Source organism: Apteryx mantelli, chromosome 1 (genome assembly GCF_036417845.1).
Source record: "Apteryx mantelli isolate bAptMan1 chromosome 1, bAptMan1.hap1, whole genome shotgun sequence".
Taxonomy (NCBI): Eukaryota; Metazoa; Chordata; class Aves; order Apterygiformes; family Apterygidae; genus Apteryx; species Apteryx mantelli.
Window position 1 is genome coordinate 123,835,672 of NC_089978.1, and position 16,137 is coordinate 123,851,808.

At 39.3% G+C, this 16,137-nt stretch overlaps 1 protein-coding gene across 1 annotated transcript in view; it reads left to right on the plus strand.

Moving 5' to 3' along the window:
* Positions 1-5,296, plus strand: part of GUCA1C (guanylate cyclase activator 1C) — a 39,560-nt gene extending 34,264 nt beyond the window's left edge. Inside the window, 2 exon segments of the mRNA XM_013950066.2 lie at positions 2,204-2,291; positions 5,166-5,296. Coding sequence (XP_013805520.2) covers positions 2,204-2,291; positions 5,166-5,296 — 219 coding nt within the window.
* The last annotated feature ends 10,841 nt before the right edge of the window (positions 5,297-16,137 follow it).

The window sequence follows — 16,137 nt, forward strand, 5'->3', positions numbered from 1 at the left end:
GTAAAATGACTCCCCTATTTTTCAACTTGCTCCAGTGAAATAATATTTTGCGCTTCAGTAGTTGCTTTCATTGAAAAGATATTATAGGGTGCTCTGCAAATATGAATGACTTTTAATACAGCTCCCTAAATGTACAGAACTTGTTACAGATCAAGGTTTTGCTGCAGGGAGCGTAAAATCTAAATAAGGATTTCATGTCATAATAAACAAGGAAGGCACTTTTCCTCGATTGTGCATTACTGCTGGTATCTGGCTAATCACTGTTAGAGACTTTCAAGAGCTGCTGCCCAAATAAAAGGAACTGGAGCCAGATTAGCCATAGGGTCATACAAACAAAGCTGATGCATCTCTTTCTAAAGAACAGCTTTCTAAAGGCAGAAGGAGAAGCTGCATGGCCTAGATTTCTCCTCATTTGAGACTAACTAGATATCTGTCTAATGTAGATATTCTCCATCACATTTTACCCAAAGGTACTGAGGCAACTGTTTTTGTCTCAGGCTTTATCTGAAAAGAGAATTAGAATCCTTTTAATATAAAGATCTCTTTTTTAACTTATCTTGTTTTAAAACCAGTTCAAACCTCTGCGTGTTTTCTCCTCTTTTGGAATAACAGAGCCTTAACCTAAACCTGCCTAAGTCATTTGACTTAGGCTAGATCAAAATAGGTAGGCTCTAAATAAAAATAAACATATGGGCTTGCAGCCATTAAGGGTTCTGTTTATACTGAGCATCAGTAAACAAGGCCTTGTCTAAAAAGATATATCAAATCTGAAACACTAATTTAAACCAAAGAAGTACTGTTACAGCTTCATTTGTCCCTACGGCTATGCAAACTTTGGACTAGCAGATCATTATCAACCATCAAAACTCTTGGCAGATAACCACGCACCCTGTCAGTGCCTTTAATTACCAAGTTAATTTGTTTTATTATTTAAGGTGATGCTGTGATAGTCAGTGATTAAGAACTTCAGGAGTCACTGCTTTACTCGTAGCACGACAACAAAATTAACTGTGACAGAGGTACAGCTTTCTTCTGAAAGCTGCATTGGGGTTGCCCATATAGAATACCCAAAGTATCTGAAGTGTGCCTGAATAACACAAAAGTTTGTGTATCTATTTATGTAAAATTCTTGCTGCCTTTTGGAACTCTGTGTAAAGTAAGATAAAGACAGTGATGGTCTAGATTTCCACACTAGTGGAAATACACTTATCTTACACTATTCTTAAATACAATGAGTTCTATATAGTGACTAACATATGCAGATATTAGAATAAGTATAGTTTATAAATTTGCAAGAGTTTTTATCTTACACAACACAGTTCGTCTGAACATAAATCAGATGTAGAAAAACAAATTCTATAATATGTACATTATAGAGCATTTATGCATGTGTGTAAATTATGTAGAGGTATATACGCATTTTCCTAGTCACTTAGTAATTGTGATACTGATTCTGAGGTCAACTCAAGCCTAAACTTAATTCTGAGGCCAACCACATGCTTAAACTTAAACTCCTGCTTTAATGTTTGCTGCATCTGGACTGTTGGTTATACAGGCTCCTAATTCATTAACCAGAATGATCACTACAATGCAAAAATTGTGGTCTCAGTGAATGGGATAAAAAATTTTGCAAAGATATTAATTTGCCCCTTTATTCCAAGTGCTGGGTGTCTTTACCACAGAAAAGGTAGAGAGGAGACTTTTTAAAAAAATTTCTTTGGAGGATACGTAAATTCTTCCAACTTCCAGGACTGCCAGTCTGACTTTATTTGTGATTACCAAGTTAAACATTTTTTTAATAGAAAAGTGACTTAGGCTTTCTCATCATGTGCTTTCAGCTGTGGGGAATAATACTATATTTAAATCACATAGACCATGGGGCACTCTCCAAAGACACAGAACTCTCCAGGGCAAGATAAAAATGCTGGTGTGGAATCTAAAGTGTGTTGCAGAACAGAGGCTCACATGGCTTCAGAAGACCTTCAGAGATATGTAAATTAGCTCTGTAATCTTCAGGCCGTGTTATGTTAATTAAATTTTGAATCCTCATTACTGAAGATTTACTTGAAATAGCTATTTATTTAGTGATTTTTAAAGGCCTGCTGAACTAAAGGTTTGCATCCCAATTACCACAGTCACCAGTGTAGTTTTCACTACTTGATGAAGAAAAGTCTGAAAGAACTTTCCGCGTTTCTGTTTTCAGGCTATCCAGGCTATTAATGGCCACACTGACATGTCTGCTGAAGAATTCACAAACATGGTATTTCAGAATATAGACATGAACAATGACGGCAAGAATTTAGGTTTTCTTGGCATTGGCAGTTTTTTCCCCCAGAAGAAAGTGTGGGATCAGGAGGGGAGTTGAATACACTATTGAAGAACTGACTGTTTTAGGTGAACTGAAGGCCTGAATCTGTTCTTCTTTACCCATATGTCAACAGAATTACTTCAGATTTTCAGTGAAGTATAAACCAACTGACACTGTTAATCTGGCATGGGAATTAGTGCAGTAGTGGCTAAGACATGGAGCTCTTGCACTGTTCATCCAAAATGCCAGTGCTCTTACTGCACAGCAAAATAAAGGTGTGATCAAGGGTTTTTTTTAGCATATCTGTGATGGCTTAATGTATCTAGATAGATAAGAAAAACAACTGGGATGCATGGCTGCACATGCTCTACCATGTTCTAAGGACTGGACAGCATATCTGATGGCCCTTGAAGTCTGATTGTTAACATGTGCTAGAACACATGGTGCTGTTGTTTCTCATGACAGCTAAATTAAGCTAATTGGACTTGCAATTGGAAACTAAAACTTTAATTCTGTGCTTTGGAATTGTTTCTAATAGAAAACATGTCACGTGAACATCTTCCCTCCTATTTGTAATCATGAAGATCCTCCTCCTACTTGCAATTATGTTATACATCAACTATGGCAACTGCTGACAAAGTAGGAATATTAGGAGAACACTGCAGAGCAAGACAAAGTCCCAGCTGGGGATCTGGGGTGCTTTTTTGTTCATTTTTGTGGTCTCATTCGGTACATTAAGGTTACTTTAAAAAAAAGCTGTTTACAATATATAATCATAATACAAATAGCGAACCTGTGATGCATGTGAATAACTTGTAGAGGGCTTTTCCCCACCTGTTTGGCCCATTTTTGGGGCGAATGCAAATTACAGGCTCCAAATAAATATTTACATTCTAAAATCTAAAACCAATTCTATGATTATTTCTACTTTGGCCTCTGCTTTGCCTATATATTTATTGCAAGTAATAGTTGTATCTGAGCTGGACCATCAGCTGAAAAGATAGCTTGTGTGCCTTTCATTTTAGCAATGCGATGTCAGAACATGAATTATTCAGCGTGTTCCTCATAACACTCCTGTTTCAAACTGCCTTCCATAGTTAGCTATTTTTCAAATAGCTGCAAAACTGTAAGACAGCAGGATTGACTCAAACTGCCCTCAAAGGGGCAAATTTCCCCAAGTGTAGCTCCAACTATGCTACTTCCTTTAGTCCTTGTCATTGCTTATAGTAAAAAAAGACAAACAGACAAATAAGTTGAGTGTTCTCCTTCCTCACACTAAAATACAGGAAATAATTCCCTGGTTGAAGGGGCCAGACCAGGACCCCCATCCACCCAAAGACCCCAGGCAAAGGCAAGGCAGAGGGAGGGAGAAGGGAAGTAAGAGAGTGCCTGGGGTAGGAGGAGGGAGAGCTGAGGAAGTGACTGGCTGAGTAGCAAAGCAGGAGGGAGCGAAGCGGACAAGTATACTGAGACAGCTCATTCTGCCTCTGCTCCTGCCGTGGTTATGTTAAGGGCACTGGGGTGCGGAGGGGAGGAATGAACAGCTGCAGGGCACTGCATGCCAACCCCTGGAGAGGGCCTGACTCCTCTCACTGAAGCCTAAGGACCAAGGCTTCTGTCAAATGCAGTCTTTTCAACTTAATAGAGCGTACACAATATTGCTCCCCAGTGCAGGGAGGACCCGTAACACTGGAGAGGAAGCAGCATTTACTGCAGATGTGATCTTCACATTTTTCAAATGCTGATCATTTGCCTGTTTTACATCAGAGGAAACTTCCAAAGTTGCCACGAACAAAACCCAAAACTCAGACAATAAAATTCCAGGGAGTACTGAAATCCCCAAATAGCCAGAAGCCATCTAGCTAAACATTCACCAGAAGTGTATGTATGTGATTTAAATTGCTGCTTGCCTGTACCCTGGGGCATCCAGCTGTTTCGCTCTTTGCCTGGCCTCTTTTCATTTCTTATTTCAGTGAGAAACCATTCATTTTAATGATTTTAATAAGAAGCCTTAAACTGTTCTCAGAGGGAAAAAAACTAACTTTAAACCAAACCCTTCTTTTTAAACCAAGCCCTTTTTCTCTTCTCAGAGAAAAAGACTATCACTGGAATAATTTCTAACCTACACTCCTGTGTAGCTTGCCAGCAGAAATACACCTAGGACTGACCTAGGACTTTGCTGAAGAACAGGAGAGGGAGCAGGAAAAGAGGAAGAATGCTAAAGGATATTCCAGTTCCTCAAAAAAGAGATTTCATACTTGTCTTGCAACTTCCAAAATATTACCCAATTTTGAGGTGGGCCCCCCCAAAACAAGGTCTAAATCTCCATTTCAGTTGCTTGGAAGAATTTCTCTAATCAAACCACTTAACTCATTATTACTACATCTTATCATGGCTCTAAATAATCCTAGTAGTCAATACAGGGAGGATGCCTGGTAATCCTCAGTAAATAATGTTCTAATCTCTGTTAAGGCCAGGACTGCCAGCTATAGGCTAAACTCCAGTTATCTCAGTGAAAATAGGTCTGTGCAGCTAAATTCAGCCTTGATGCAGGCTTCATTAGAGCCATTTTTCACACACTTCTGCCACCATAGATGCTAAACACTTATAGTTGTCTTTGACTTCTGCGAAAGCTGTGCTTGATCTCTTTCAACAGAGGAAAATGAGCCACAGTTTTAGGATCAGATGCAAAATGGGGAAACATTAGAAAATATTCTTCCTGCATTTGCAGATCAATCTAAAAGAGAGGAAGAGGGAATCTTCTTGGGGCATACAGTCTGGCATGAATGGCCTTGTGTTGGGCTGAGGGTGAATGCTAGGTTCCTTGGTTTCTAAGAAGTATTTGATTTCCTTTTAGGGGAACTGACTTTAGAAGAGTTTATCAGTGGTGTGGAAAGAGATGGGAATCTAATGGATTTGATTACAAAAAGTTTTGACCTTTCCAGCGTACTCAAAGTCATACAGAACAGCAGGAGGCACAGCATCTGAAGGCTTCAGTGATGGATGTAGCATCTGTGTCATCATTTGCAAGGAAGATAACATTTGATACAATTAGGGAGATTCATCTTGTCAAAGCCTGCCCGGACAATACCAGGCACCCAGCTCCAGGAATAATTCTCTCTCAGAATTTTCACTTTTGACTCCATGTCTTTCTTTCCTTTTCTTTGTTCTTTCTCTCACTAATGACTGTGGTAGCTACAGGACACAAACCTTTGCCCACACATAATAGAAAAACTGTCTTATGCAGTACAAATAATTTATTTGCTCTCTATGAACACCATTTAGACTAATTGAAAAAACAATGGCAATATCACAAAATACAACCTTTCTAGAAGACACAGAGTTAATGCATTTGTTCTTTTACATACAGGTTCTTTAACCTACTATTTAAAACATGGCAATAAACTTCTAGATAGGATTAGCTTCTATCTGGATCAATTAAGAATGAAGCCTTGTTTGCATTAACTTAACATTTGCTCTAATCAGTGCTCAGAATAGGACTGGACTATCTGGGAAACACCTCAGTCAGCTTAATATTCCAGAGACGTGCATCCTCTTTAAAAAGCTGTTTACTGCTCTTGACTGTATTACACCTGTAAATTAAAATAATGGGATGTTTTCCTGTTGGGGGAGGTGTCAGCTACTCTTCTTTCAAACTGACCTTTGTAGAAGGACTGGAATGAAAATTTTTTACATTAATCTTTGTAGAGTAGAATTAGAAGTTCAAAGAATAGCTAAAACCCAATTATTTTGTAAGCACCGGAACGAATGTCATTTGATTTCCCAGAGATTTGCGTCCTTTGACTTCTATGTCCTCCTTTTCAAAACAATCCCACTTCTCATGGGGCTCTTTGCCACGGCTGTAAGAGACAAAAGTTAAGAGGTGTCACAACTGGTACATGCGGTTGGGACTGCTGGCCCCTGTCAAACAAATTGTTTAACAGCTGAATTCTTCCCGCCTTTCCCTCACAGGGAATATTAATTTAGGTATTTTTGCTCTGCCCAGATACCTGGGCAAAAGCTTTTAACAATTCAGTCTCTCTGAGACTTCTACCTTCTTCCAAATTGGGTTGCAATCATCTCTGAATCTTGTAGCTGTTAGGAGCAAGGGGAAGGGATTCACAGGCTGGATGATCACATATGCCTCATTTTCTTGGGGAACCACACTAAAAACAACTCAGCCCTACTGTATAAGTAACAAGATTAATCTACAAGCTGAAAAGAAACTGCATGAGCTGGCTGCAAAGGGAAAACTGCAGTTCTCTCTGGTTCTGTTGGGACTGATTCTCTCTCAAGTCTGCAACAGGTTTTATTGAATTATAAAATTATATCGTAACAGTAAGTTCTCCTTGGCTGGCAGTGTCCTGCAGGCATCACAATAATACTAGTTATTGTCAGAAGCATTAGCTTTATGCAAAATAATTTGTGCATGAATCGTTGCAGGATGAAGGAAACAATTATTAAGACTTCAATATGAAAATGTTTTTCTTGCAAATGCACTTCAAATCCGTGTCCATTTGCACAAGATAAAATGTCCTCCTTCTCTGTGATTATTATCCTAGTTTCTGGTTTGATCAATAGAATATACTAAGAGTATGCAACAAGCATCACTTGACATTATAAACAGTTCTGACATTATAGTTCTGACATTTGCATTTTTAATATCCTTTCTAAAAAAAGAGAAAGATGCATGAGATTGCTGGTGGGTTAGGACTTTAAATCTGTCTATTTACTTATCATTGACACGTTAATATGTAACTGTCAGTATCAGTTTTCTCAACTCAGACTTCTAAAATATCACTTTTTAATGTAATGCTTTTGCATTTAGATTCTATGAGGGTGGTGTTCTTCAGAATTGGCTTTAAAATATTTAAAATAAAATGGTCCAGTCTAATCTATTTGGGTGTATGGGAACAGCTGTGTTTTGGATTCTTGCTTTTTAACTAATGAAGTTACTGGCTTTGAAAAGTGACTGCTGTTTCTGTACACTGACTATTTTTTTATAAAGGGAATTTAAAAGAGAGTATTTCCATTTAAGTTTGCATATTTTTTCTGTGTAGTTGTAGTTATACGATGTGAATTACCAGTTCAGGAAGACTACTGTGTTTAAAAAAATAATGAATGTAAGGAAATTCTTAGCCATCTTTTTGTGAAACTGTATTTTAAAGGAGTGTCTGACACGCTTATTTTTCACACTTTTCTATGAAATCATTTAGTAGAAACCTGTGTAATTAAGAAACAAATATCTTTTCTCTTTGATATAAACACTTTGGCGTATCATTTCCAAAATATCATTTTCCAAAAATTTACCTACAGCAACTCCGCATGTGTTTGGGAATACTCCTAAGACTTTATCTATAATACTAGATTTTTTTACAAGTTGATTAACCTAAATTTGCTTTGACTACTGAAGCATCATTTGATGCACAGGTGCTTGAAATAAATACATTATGGCCAGAGTTGGCTATTGATCTCATTCTTCTAAATCTGACAGCGGCTTATCAGGTGCAGCAGTGAAATCAGGTGGCACACAGAAGAGCCATCAAAGCTGACTCCCCAAAGTCTTGTTCAGAAACAACTTGAAGCCACAATGTGTAGTCGTATTGGTCAAGGTGCTTTGTAGTAATGAAGGAATGTTGTAAGCTGACGCACAACTACTCATTTTGTCACCATATTCACCTTGGAAAAAATCACAAGTATGAAACCCAGTCTGCGCAGCTGGCTGAGCTTGTCACCAACCAACAGGGTAATTGGTAGTTCCTCCTCTAATAGAAGCTCTTTTGCTGTTAAGAAATCCTCATGACTTTATGCTCGCCTTATTGCATCTGAACAGCTAAAGGTAATTAGTGTGACAGTCCCCTTTTTCAAACAACTCGTAGTTGTCCTAACATTATCTCTTTTTTTTTTTCTAGTCACTCAATATACTAAGAAAATAGATGGGTAATTTTTCTTCTGAGAATCTGGAATTCAAAGCCACAAACAAATCACCTTTTCTTGTAGATATGAAATTGCTTAAGCATTAGTAGGCATGATTAAACCTTATGCCATAGTTACACATCCCTGAAGAAGTGGGAGGAAAGCTTGCTATGGTGTGGAAAAGACATCAGAGCTGCATTTAATTTCTGACCTTACGTAAGATTAGCTGCACCATACAGACCGTAGCAGCTAAATATTCAAAGCTCAGGTTCCCTGTGTGCTGGGAACAGGTAGATATTTACTTGAGGAAATGGGCTCAAGATCTACCACATGGAAAGATTTCTAGAAGACTTGCAGGATTATAGAAATGACTGAAGGAATCAAGGAGGGATTTTTAAACACCATCTTAAAAACTTCTGCTAAATACAGCTGAACATTCCAAAAATAGGAAATATACATAGCTTTACATTGGACTTTTTGATGTGCTCTTAGTAGAAAGCTGAGTGAGAAAACAGCTTAAGTATATGATTTTAACACAGTTAAAATAGTAGCTTTTCTACCTGAGAAATAGTGCTGGGCCGCTATTGATTTCTCTTGATTTTTCAAATACCAAAGGAATTTACCACTCAAAATGTCTTCTGTTTCTTCACAGAGGGCATTCAACAGCACAGCAAAATAAACTTACCTTCTCTTTTTCCTCTTTAGATTATTTTCAATAGCCATCCAAGCTACCAACGTACCAAGAGGCGTGTTTTACACACAGCAGAAGTTTGCATGTTGTGGTGAACTGTTCACTTAGGAAAGACACCAACTTCTTTTTGCTCAGGTCACTAAAAATTCTCTGAATGGCAATGATATTCAAACATTGCTTTTCACAGCTGGGTATGAGTAACTGATGTAAGGAGAAAACGTTTGGTATTCCATCTTTCTATCCCTTGAGCCATCTAGTCTTCTGGCTCTTTGAATATACATAGCAATTACAGATTTGTTACACTCTACCTTTCTTGGAAAACTCAAAGTACTCTCAGAATGATATAGGAATGTGGACTTAGGAACCCTTTATGGTCACATATAAGTCAATGATTCCAGTGATTGCAAACTGGAACAAAATTTCTTCATGCTAACATCTAAAGAATATATCAAACTCTTGATTTATTCAGAATCTTATTAACCTTTTATGAAGCACTATTTCTGTGGGCCACTGCAGAGATGTGGAGGGAAGGAATGAAATAAGTTTTGAGAACACTTAAAAAAAAAAAAAAAGAGAGGAATGTATTATCACCACTATCATTTTCCTTTTAAAAACCAATGAAATATTCATGAAAAGGATTGACATAGTTTTGAGTGAAACGAAACTCCCATCAGGCTTTGAGCATGGGTTTTCTTTCTTAGCATCCATTCACATATTCCTTTCATCCCCTCTCCCCAAAGCAATAAAAATGATGGTGTTTTATATGGCAGTGTACCTCTAGCATGTAGCTTTAATGGTTCTGGACAAGATGGGAAGAGTTTGCACATTACCTCCTCTTTTTATTTAAATTATAAATATTTGACAAACTGCTTCTATCCTGGAGGAATTCAAATCTCCTCAGATTTAAAATACAGATAGATCACTTTTAAAGAGCTGCTAACATTTGGTGGACATTTGCAATTCAATAAGGTTTTATTGCTCTTGCATTGTTCCTTTATTATACTAAAGGTGCCTATATGAAAAGAGCATCTTTATTCCATTTTTCTTATCTACTTTTTAATTAGGTCAGTCTTCCCTTTAGTATCCTGCTCACAGACTCAGCCTCTAATAAAAATCTCAGCTAGCGATCAACTTCTGGTGAAAACCGTAATAACTCAGTCATCTTCTAAGTAATGAGACATCTTCCAATGACATTCCATTAATAGTGAACATCAAGCAGCTTATAAAACACAAAATATAACTTAGGAGCAGAACTACCTCTAAGCAAAATAATTTTTCAGTTTTCCAAGAAACTTTGGGTTCTTCCCTAGGACTCTGAAGTGCACAGGGGACATAAACACATACACACAAAAATCCAAGCTATCTAATTATAAATTATTTTTTCAAAATATCTAAACTGGTGAAATTCCTGAGCCCATAAGTTAGGAGCTGATTCGTTAGACAGTTAGTGGAAAGAGAAAAGCATCTGTAGGGGTAGGTCAGTATGTTGAAACTACTGTCTGAAGTGGTTGATACGAATAATCCAGCAAAATAAAGGCATAGTGCTGGTACCAAAAAAAGGGAAGCTCCAAAAACGATGAGTTCTGCCTGCAAGGGTTAGTAAACGCCTCTGGAGAATATAGTTATAAATCCAGATCTGGTACTTCCTGGTGGTTTTTGATTGTTCCAGAAAATACATTTATGCCCATTTAGCTAGCAGATGCATTCCACTGTCACCTTTTCTGCCTCCTGTCCAGCAAAGTGCCAAAAGTTGCCAGGTCTCTGAATAGCAGCCAAATGCACAAAATAGGCAAGAAGCTATTCCCAAGACCACAGGCAAGCACCAATCAGTGATCTTAAGACAGCCTAAAGTGGGTGTGGATGTGTAAGAAATGACCATAACTGCATGTCCCACAGGTACACAAGTTAAGGGCAGATAGTTCAAGAAATAAACTGTATCATTGTTTCAGATGGTAGAGAAATCCTTGAAGCAAAATCCCCCCCAGACTCCAAAGTTTTTCTTGAGAGTCATGATGCCAATATACGTTTGTGACAAGACAGTCTGTTGCTGGCAGGAGGGAATATTTTATGTGACATGAGTGAGCAAATGAGATGTGAATAGAGCATGACAGGTTATTTGTTTGTATCTTTTTGCTATCCCCCCTGTTTCAGTCTGCTTGTGGCTGAAAGCCTTTTCTCCTCCAAATTCTTTTCGTTTTTTGCTATTAGTACTACTGGAAGTTTGAGAAAGATGGAGTCTGACCCTGAGAACAAGCAGGAGGGGACAGATAAAATCAGCTGTCCAACATCTGGGGATTAGCCTTATGCTGGAGGGAACTGTTTACTCAGTGATGTGCTACTCCTGCTGCTTATTTTGCTTTCTTTGATTTCTGCTTTGCATTGACATTCCAGGCACACTGAGAAGATGATCTTTCTTCCTTACTGTAGAGAGAGAGAATAAAGCATCTTTTCATATACATCTAAAACAGAGACATCTGGAAACGAGAGCCATGGTGCAAGAAGGTCTTGTGACAGCATTCCCATGACAAGGCTTTGCTTATCAGACTGAAGGAAGGACGTCACATGTTGTGATGATTTGCAGTAAAAATTGCCACAGATGGTGTTAGCGTTTGTGGAGTTTATGAGATTAGTATTTGGCTACAGATCTTTCTCCAGATGTTTCTGTGATACCGAATAGAGTGTGTAAAGTTACAGAAGCCTGAATGAACATAAATGTTTCTTAAAGACCCTCTTATTTAGAATCAATTTCACTATAATCTATTTAGTAGTGTGGTCAGTAGATACAGTGAGCTATATAAATACAGCTCTAATTTCCACTCTAAAAATAATCCTAACTATAATAATCCTGTATCTGGAAATGATTCCTCATTAGCTTTTTTCTTCCACATGCTGCTAACCTATGTATGATACCACAAGAGGCCTTCAAAACATATAAGCAAGGGATATGGTCTCTGTAATAACAGCTCCTTTTATACTTTCTAGCACCCATCTCCTTATTGTGCTGTTCTTACCCCCACTCACTGTATGGGTCTGTGCCTGCCTTACTAGGCAGGGCTTCCAAGCATCCCACGCTTTGTGCATCATTTGACTGTTCAAGGATGTTTTCCAGGCTTTCCCTGTTCCTCTTGGCCATGCTCCTACTTGTACCTACCTCCGCTTAGGCTGCTCCTACCAGCATGTCACAGCTTTTGATTTTCTACCCAGCATTTGGCTACCAAGTCTTTATCCATGCCCTTTGATTTTTTCTGCCACCCAGTCCTCCAGCCAACTTCAGGCAGACCCTACTCTAATTGAAGTTTTTCCCCCACTTCCTTGAAGAAATCCCACAGAAGAAAGCAGTTGGAGAGTGGGGGGCAAGAAAGGTGACAGACAAATTCAGACTCCACGCACTGATGCAGGCATCCCTTGCACCTCAGAAGCGAAAAGCTTCACAAAGGAAGTTGAAGCCTATGTGTTCAGATGGGTTTAACTCCTCCCTTTGCAGTCCACAGTGGTCAGATGTCAGAGATCTGAGACAAGCAGGACAGGTTTGTGAAGCAATGCTGCCCGCTTACCCTGCTGCTAACCGCAAATTCTTATGAGCTTGGTAATGGGGGAAGGACATTCCCTTCCCTTCCTTATTTTGGGTAGGATATAAGTCAGTTTTGCAACACGTAGGAGCATGTGCCATGTAACTCCTAATTTAGTCAGCTACCTACCATACAAAAAGCTCCGACCCTAGAGCAGCATGGCAGGCTGTCTGAGGGCTCCTGGAAGGTGTGTGCAGCAGAGGCCAATGCCCTGGGCCACCTCTCCGTCACTGCTACTGGGACAGTGCCAGCTATCTGGGAACCAGCTGCATTATGGCTGCCTCTGCTGCGTAGAGGCATTCACATCTCCATTTGCAGGACAGACCCCGCGATAGCTGACTTCGAGGAAAGTTCGACGGAGCTGCTAGAGAAGCAGAGGGTTGAAAGAGGAGGGGGAATGACAGCTCCAGGCATAGTTCTGTTTTCTTTTTGTTCTCCACAGCAGCGAGCCTAGCTTCGAAAGGTGTTAATCTTCTGAGCTGGAGCCCATAGAAAACATTTCCTGTTTTCTCCTAGCAAGCACTTTTTTTCTGTTTTTAAACCACATAATGCTTCTACATCCAGCCACTACAAGAGTCCTTGTGCCAAAATGTGCCATTCTGAAAATGTCCTTTCACTCTCTACATACAGTAGGTCTCTCAGGCAATTGTAAATGTTTGTGGGCAATTTTCTAATAAGGACATGGACCCATTCTTTTAATGAAACTCATCTTTTCTAGCTGAGGAATAGTTGTAATTTCATCTGGTCCAAGTGACCAAGCATATGTTGGTGAATCATGCAGACCAAATATTTACTTTAACCACTTCAAAAATTGTGGGCTAATACTGGCTTGCCCAGCTCTTTGTTAAACAGCTGCAAATGAGAAATAAATTCAAAAAAACCTAAACAACAGAGCTTGTTTATGCATAATTTGCACACTTACAGTAGAAAGGGCTATGTATCTCAGCTAAATCATTTGCAATGAATAATTCTACCATTCTGTACAGATGCAGAGCTTTGGAACCTACAGAACATTATAGAAATGTATCTTCAGTCCTCAGGAGATGTGAGAATTTTAATTCCTGGCACTGAAGGCAGGCTTGAATGAGAATATGATTAAACTTTTATAACTGCTTGATGTTTTCTTGGCTCAATCAATATTCTTTTCAATAAGCCCTTGGCCTGCTTCAGAAACACTGCCAATATTTGTTGTTCACTAAGTGTGGTTTTATTTTTCATTCCTGCTGATCTGATCAACAGAGTGACATTGATCATAATGAGTGCTGTGTTCAAACATTTTAAAACAATTGAATCTCCTCATGCAGGACAGAGGTTAGGTAGCCGTGCTGATTGCAGCACATCTTTTAGTGGCCTCTGTTACAGATGAATATGCTTTGATACCACCTCCAATATATCTGATTGCAACTATTCATCTGCACAAGCTGGCAGGAATGGATGGGATCATGCTGAATGGTTGTTTCCTCTCCTTCAAGGGAAGTCCTAAAGGGACGTGACAGATAATCACGCATTCTTGGGGAGCACTGGCATCCAGGGGATAGACCCAGAGCCTTCCATCCTGATGTGTGTGAAAGTGCTCAGGGGAATTGGCTAAGATTATTCAGATGTTAATACTGTCAAGCAGCAGGATGCTAGACAAGAATTTAGGATGTGCCTGAAGCCTATTCACTGATCTGCCAGCAGTCTGTGCTTAACCTTGGGCAAATCACTTAGCTCTGTGCCTCAGGTTTCCTATCTATCAAACAAAGATGGTAATAATTCTTACCATGTTTTGTGAAACAGTTTGAGATCTATTTAAGAGAGGCGTGATGCGACCGCTGAGTGGTGGCATTCACTCAGCACATTGGCAACATTCAGTTCTTTGCCAATCCAGGCAGTAGCTACTTCTACAAAATGCCAGGTGAGTGAAGGGTTTGATGTAAAAGCCAATCCAGACAGTGTTTGCTGATGCTGAGAAACTGGGGAAAGTGGGTAATGAAAGAGGCAAGAATCACGCACTCTTTTTCAAGGAAATTCTCATTCTTTGCTTCAATAGTAGTACAGTCTTACTGGGTCTGATTTCCAGGCTTTGTGCCCTGATTCCTCAATGATAAAAAGTGACTTTTGTTCTCCGTTCTCCATTTCCAGATGTGGTGGAAAAGATGACTGGTCATTCCAAGGTAATGGTTGCCCTCGTAATTGCTTGTCTCTCCTATTCTCAGACATGGTGGTTGAACTTGGGACCTGCCTTCAAAAGTGAGCTTACAGTGGCAAATATTTCAGTCATCAGATGGTTTTAGATGTAACCAGGCAAGAACTGAAAACAGCAAGAAGCCACTAATGCCCAAAGCCCCAGCCTGGCAGAGGACTGATTACACTGGAACTGATTAAATCCCTCCCCCACAAAATGAAACATGCTCTTCAACAACTGAGGGCAGGGAACAGCCTTCACAGAAGGAGTGAGCCAGGAATTGCAGCCTTTGAGCCTATACTGTGTTTGGGAGCTCAGCAAAGAATTGGGCTTGATGGGCAAGAGCTTCCCTGACTTTTGCTTCATATAAGCCTGTAGCCAACTTTTTTTTCCCCCTTTATCTTATATGCAAGCAGGGTTATGGAGTGCTTGGGTGTGTTTAATTATGATAAGGATTGAAAACAGTTGTCTGTTTTAAGAGAGACGCTCATGGGGGGACTGCCTTATGTGAAGGAAATAATTTGTGACGCTGGATAGAGTTGTGTGAGTAAGGGGGAGTAAAATACTGTTTCTATCCTACCTCGCAGAGAGGAGGGAAGGCACTGTTCCTTGCAGAGGAACTGGAACACGGTGCCTGCTACAGCATCTGTCCTGTGCAGACTAATTTACTGTGTGTTTTTCTGGGGTGTTCACACTGTTTTCCACAGGCAGCCAATGCCTCTCCCTGCCTATAGCCATTCCCTACTCCACAGTTCTCAGTGACTGGGTTTTTCACATCATCTGAAATGTCTAATTATATTCACTGACTTGGCACAAGCTGAGCTGTGCAAGGGTTTCTGGGAAAGAACAGTTATTTTATACCTTCATACTCCCTCTGTACAAAGAGTGAAATCAGCATGTCTAAAGAAATACACTTAAGAGATATGAGTTTGCCATTTAAATAGTCAATATGATGTTTTGGCTGTATCTGAAAATCAACATTTACAGAGAAGAGATGTATAAATCCCTTTTTATATGGTTCTTCAGAGGATGCATTCTGAAATGATTTACTATTCTGGATACTTAAATACTAAAAGATATTGACTGACTGGAGAAAGTCCAGAGTAGAATAGTAAAAAAGATTACTTAGTGTGGATGTTTTGATTTATTAAAAAAAGATAAAAAGATTAAAGGGATAAAATACAGCTTGAGGCCAGGCTAACTGATGAGTTAGAGAGAACACAGCTCTCTTCCAAGTGATGGAAACACCATGAATAAAAGAGTTACATATGGCAGTGTACCATAGGGTGAGCAATGGCACGTACGACTCAGTCCTACAAATTATTCTTCTATAAGCCAAATTAATTACAGGGAAGTTGAAGTTAAATCTTCTGTCAAACATTTCTGCACAAATTTATTCAACAGAATTGCAGAAGAGGTGAAGCTAGGACACAAGAGCAGGAGAGCTTCTAAGGGACAAAAGATTTTTTTCTTGAAATGTCTGTGT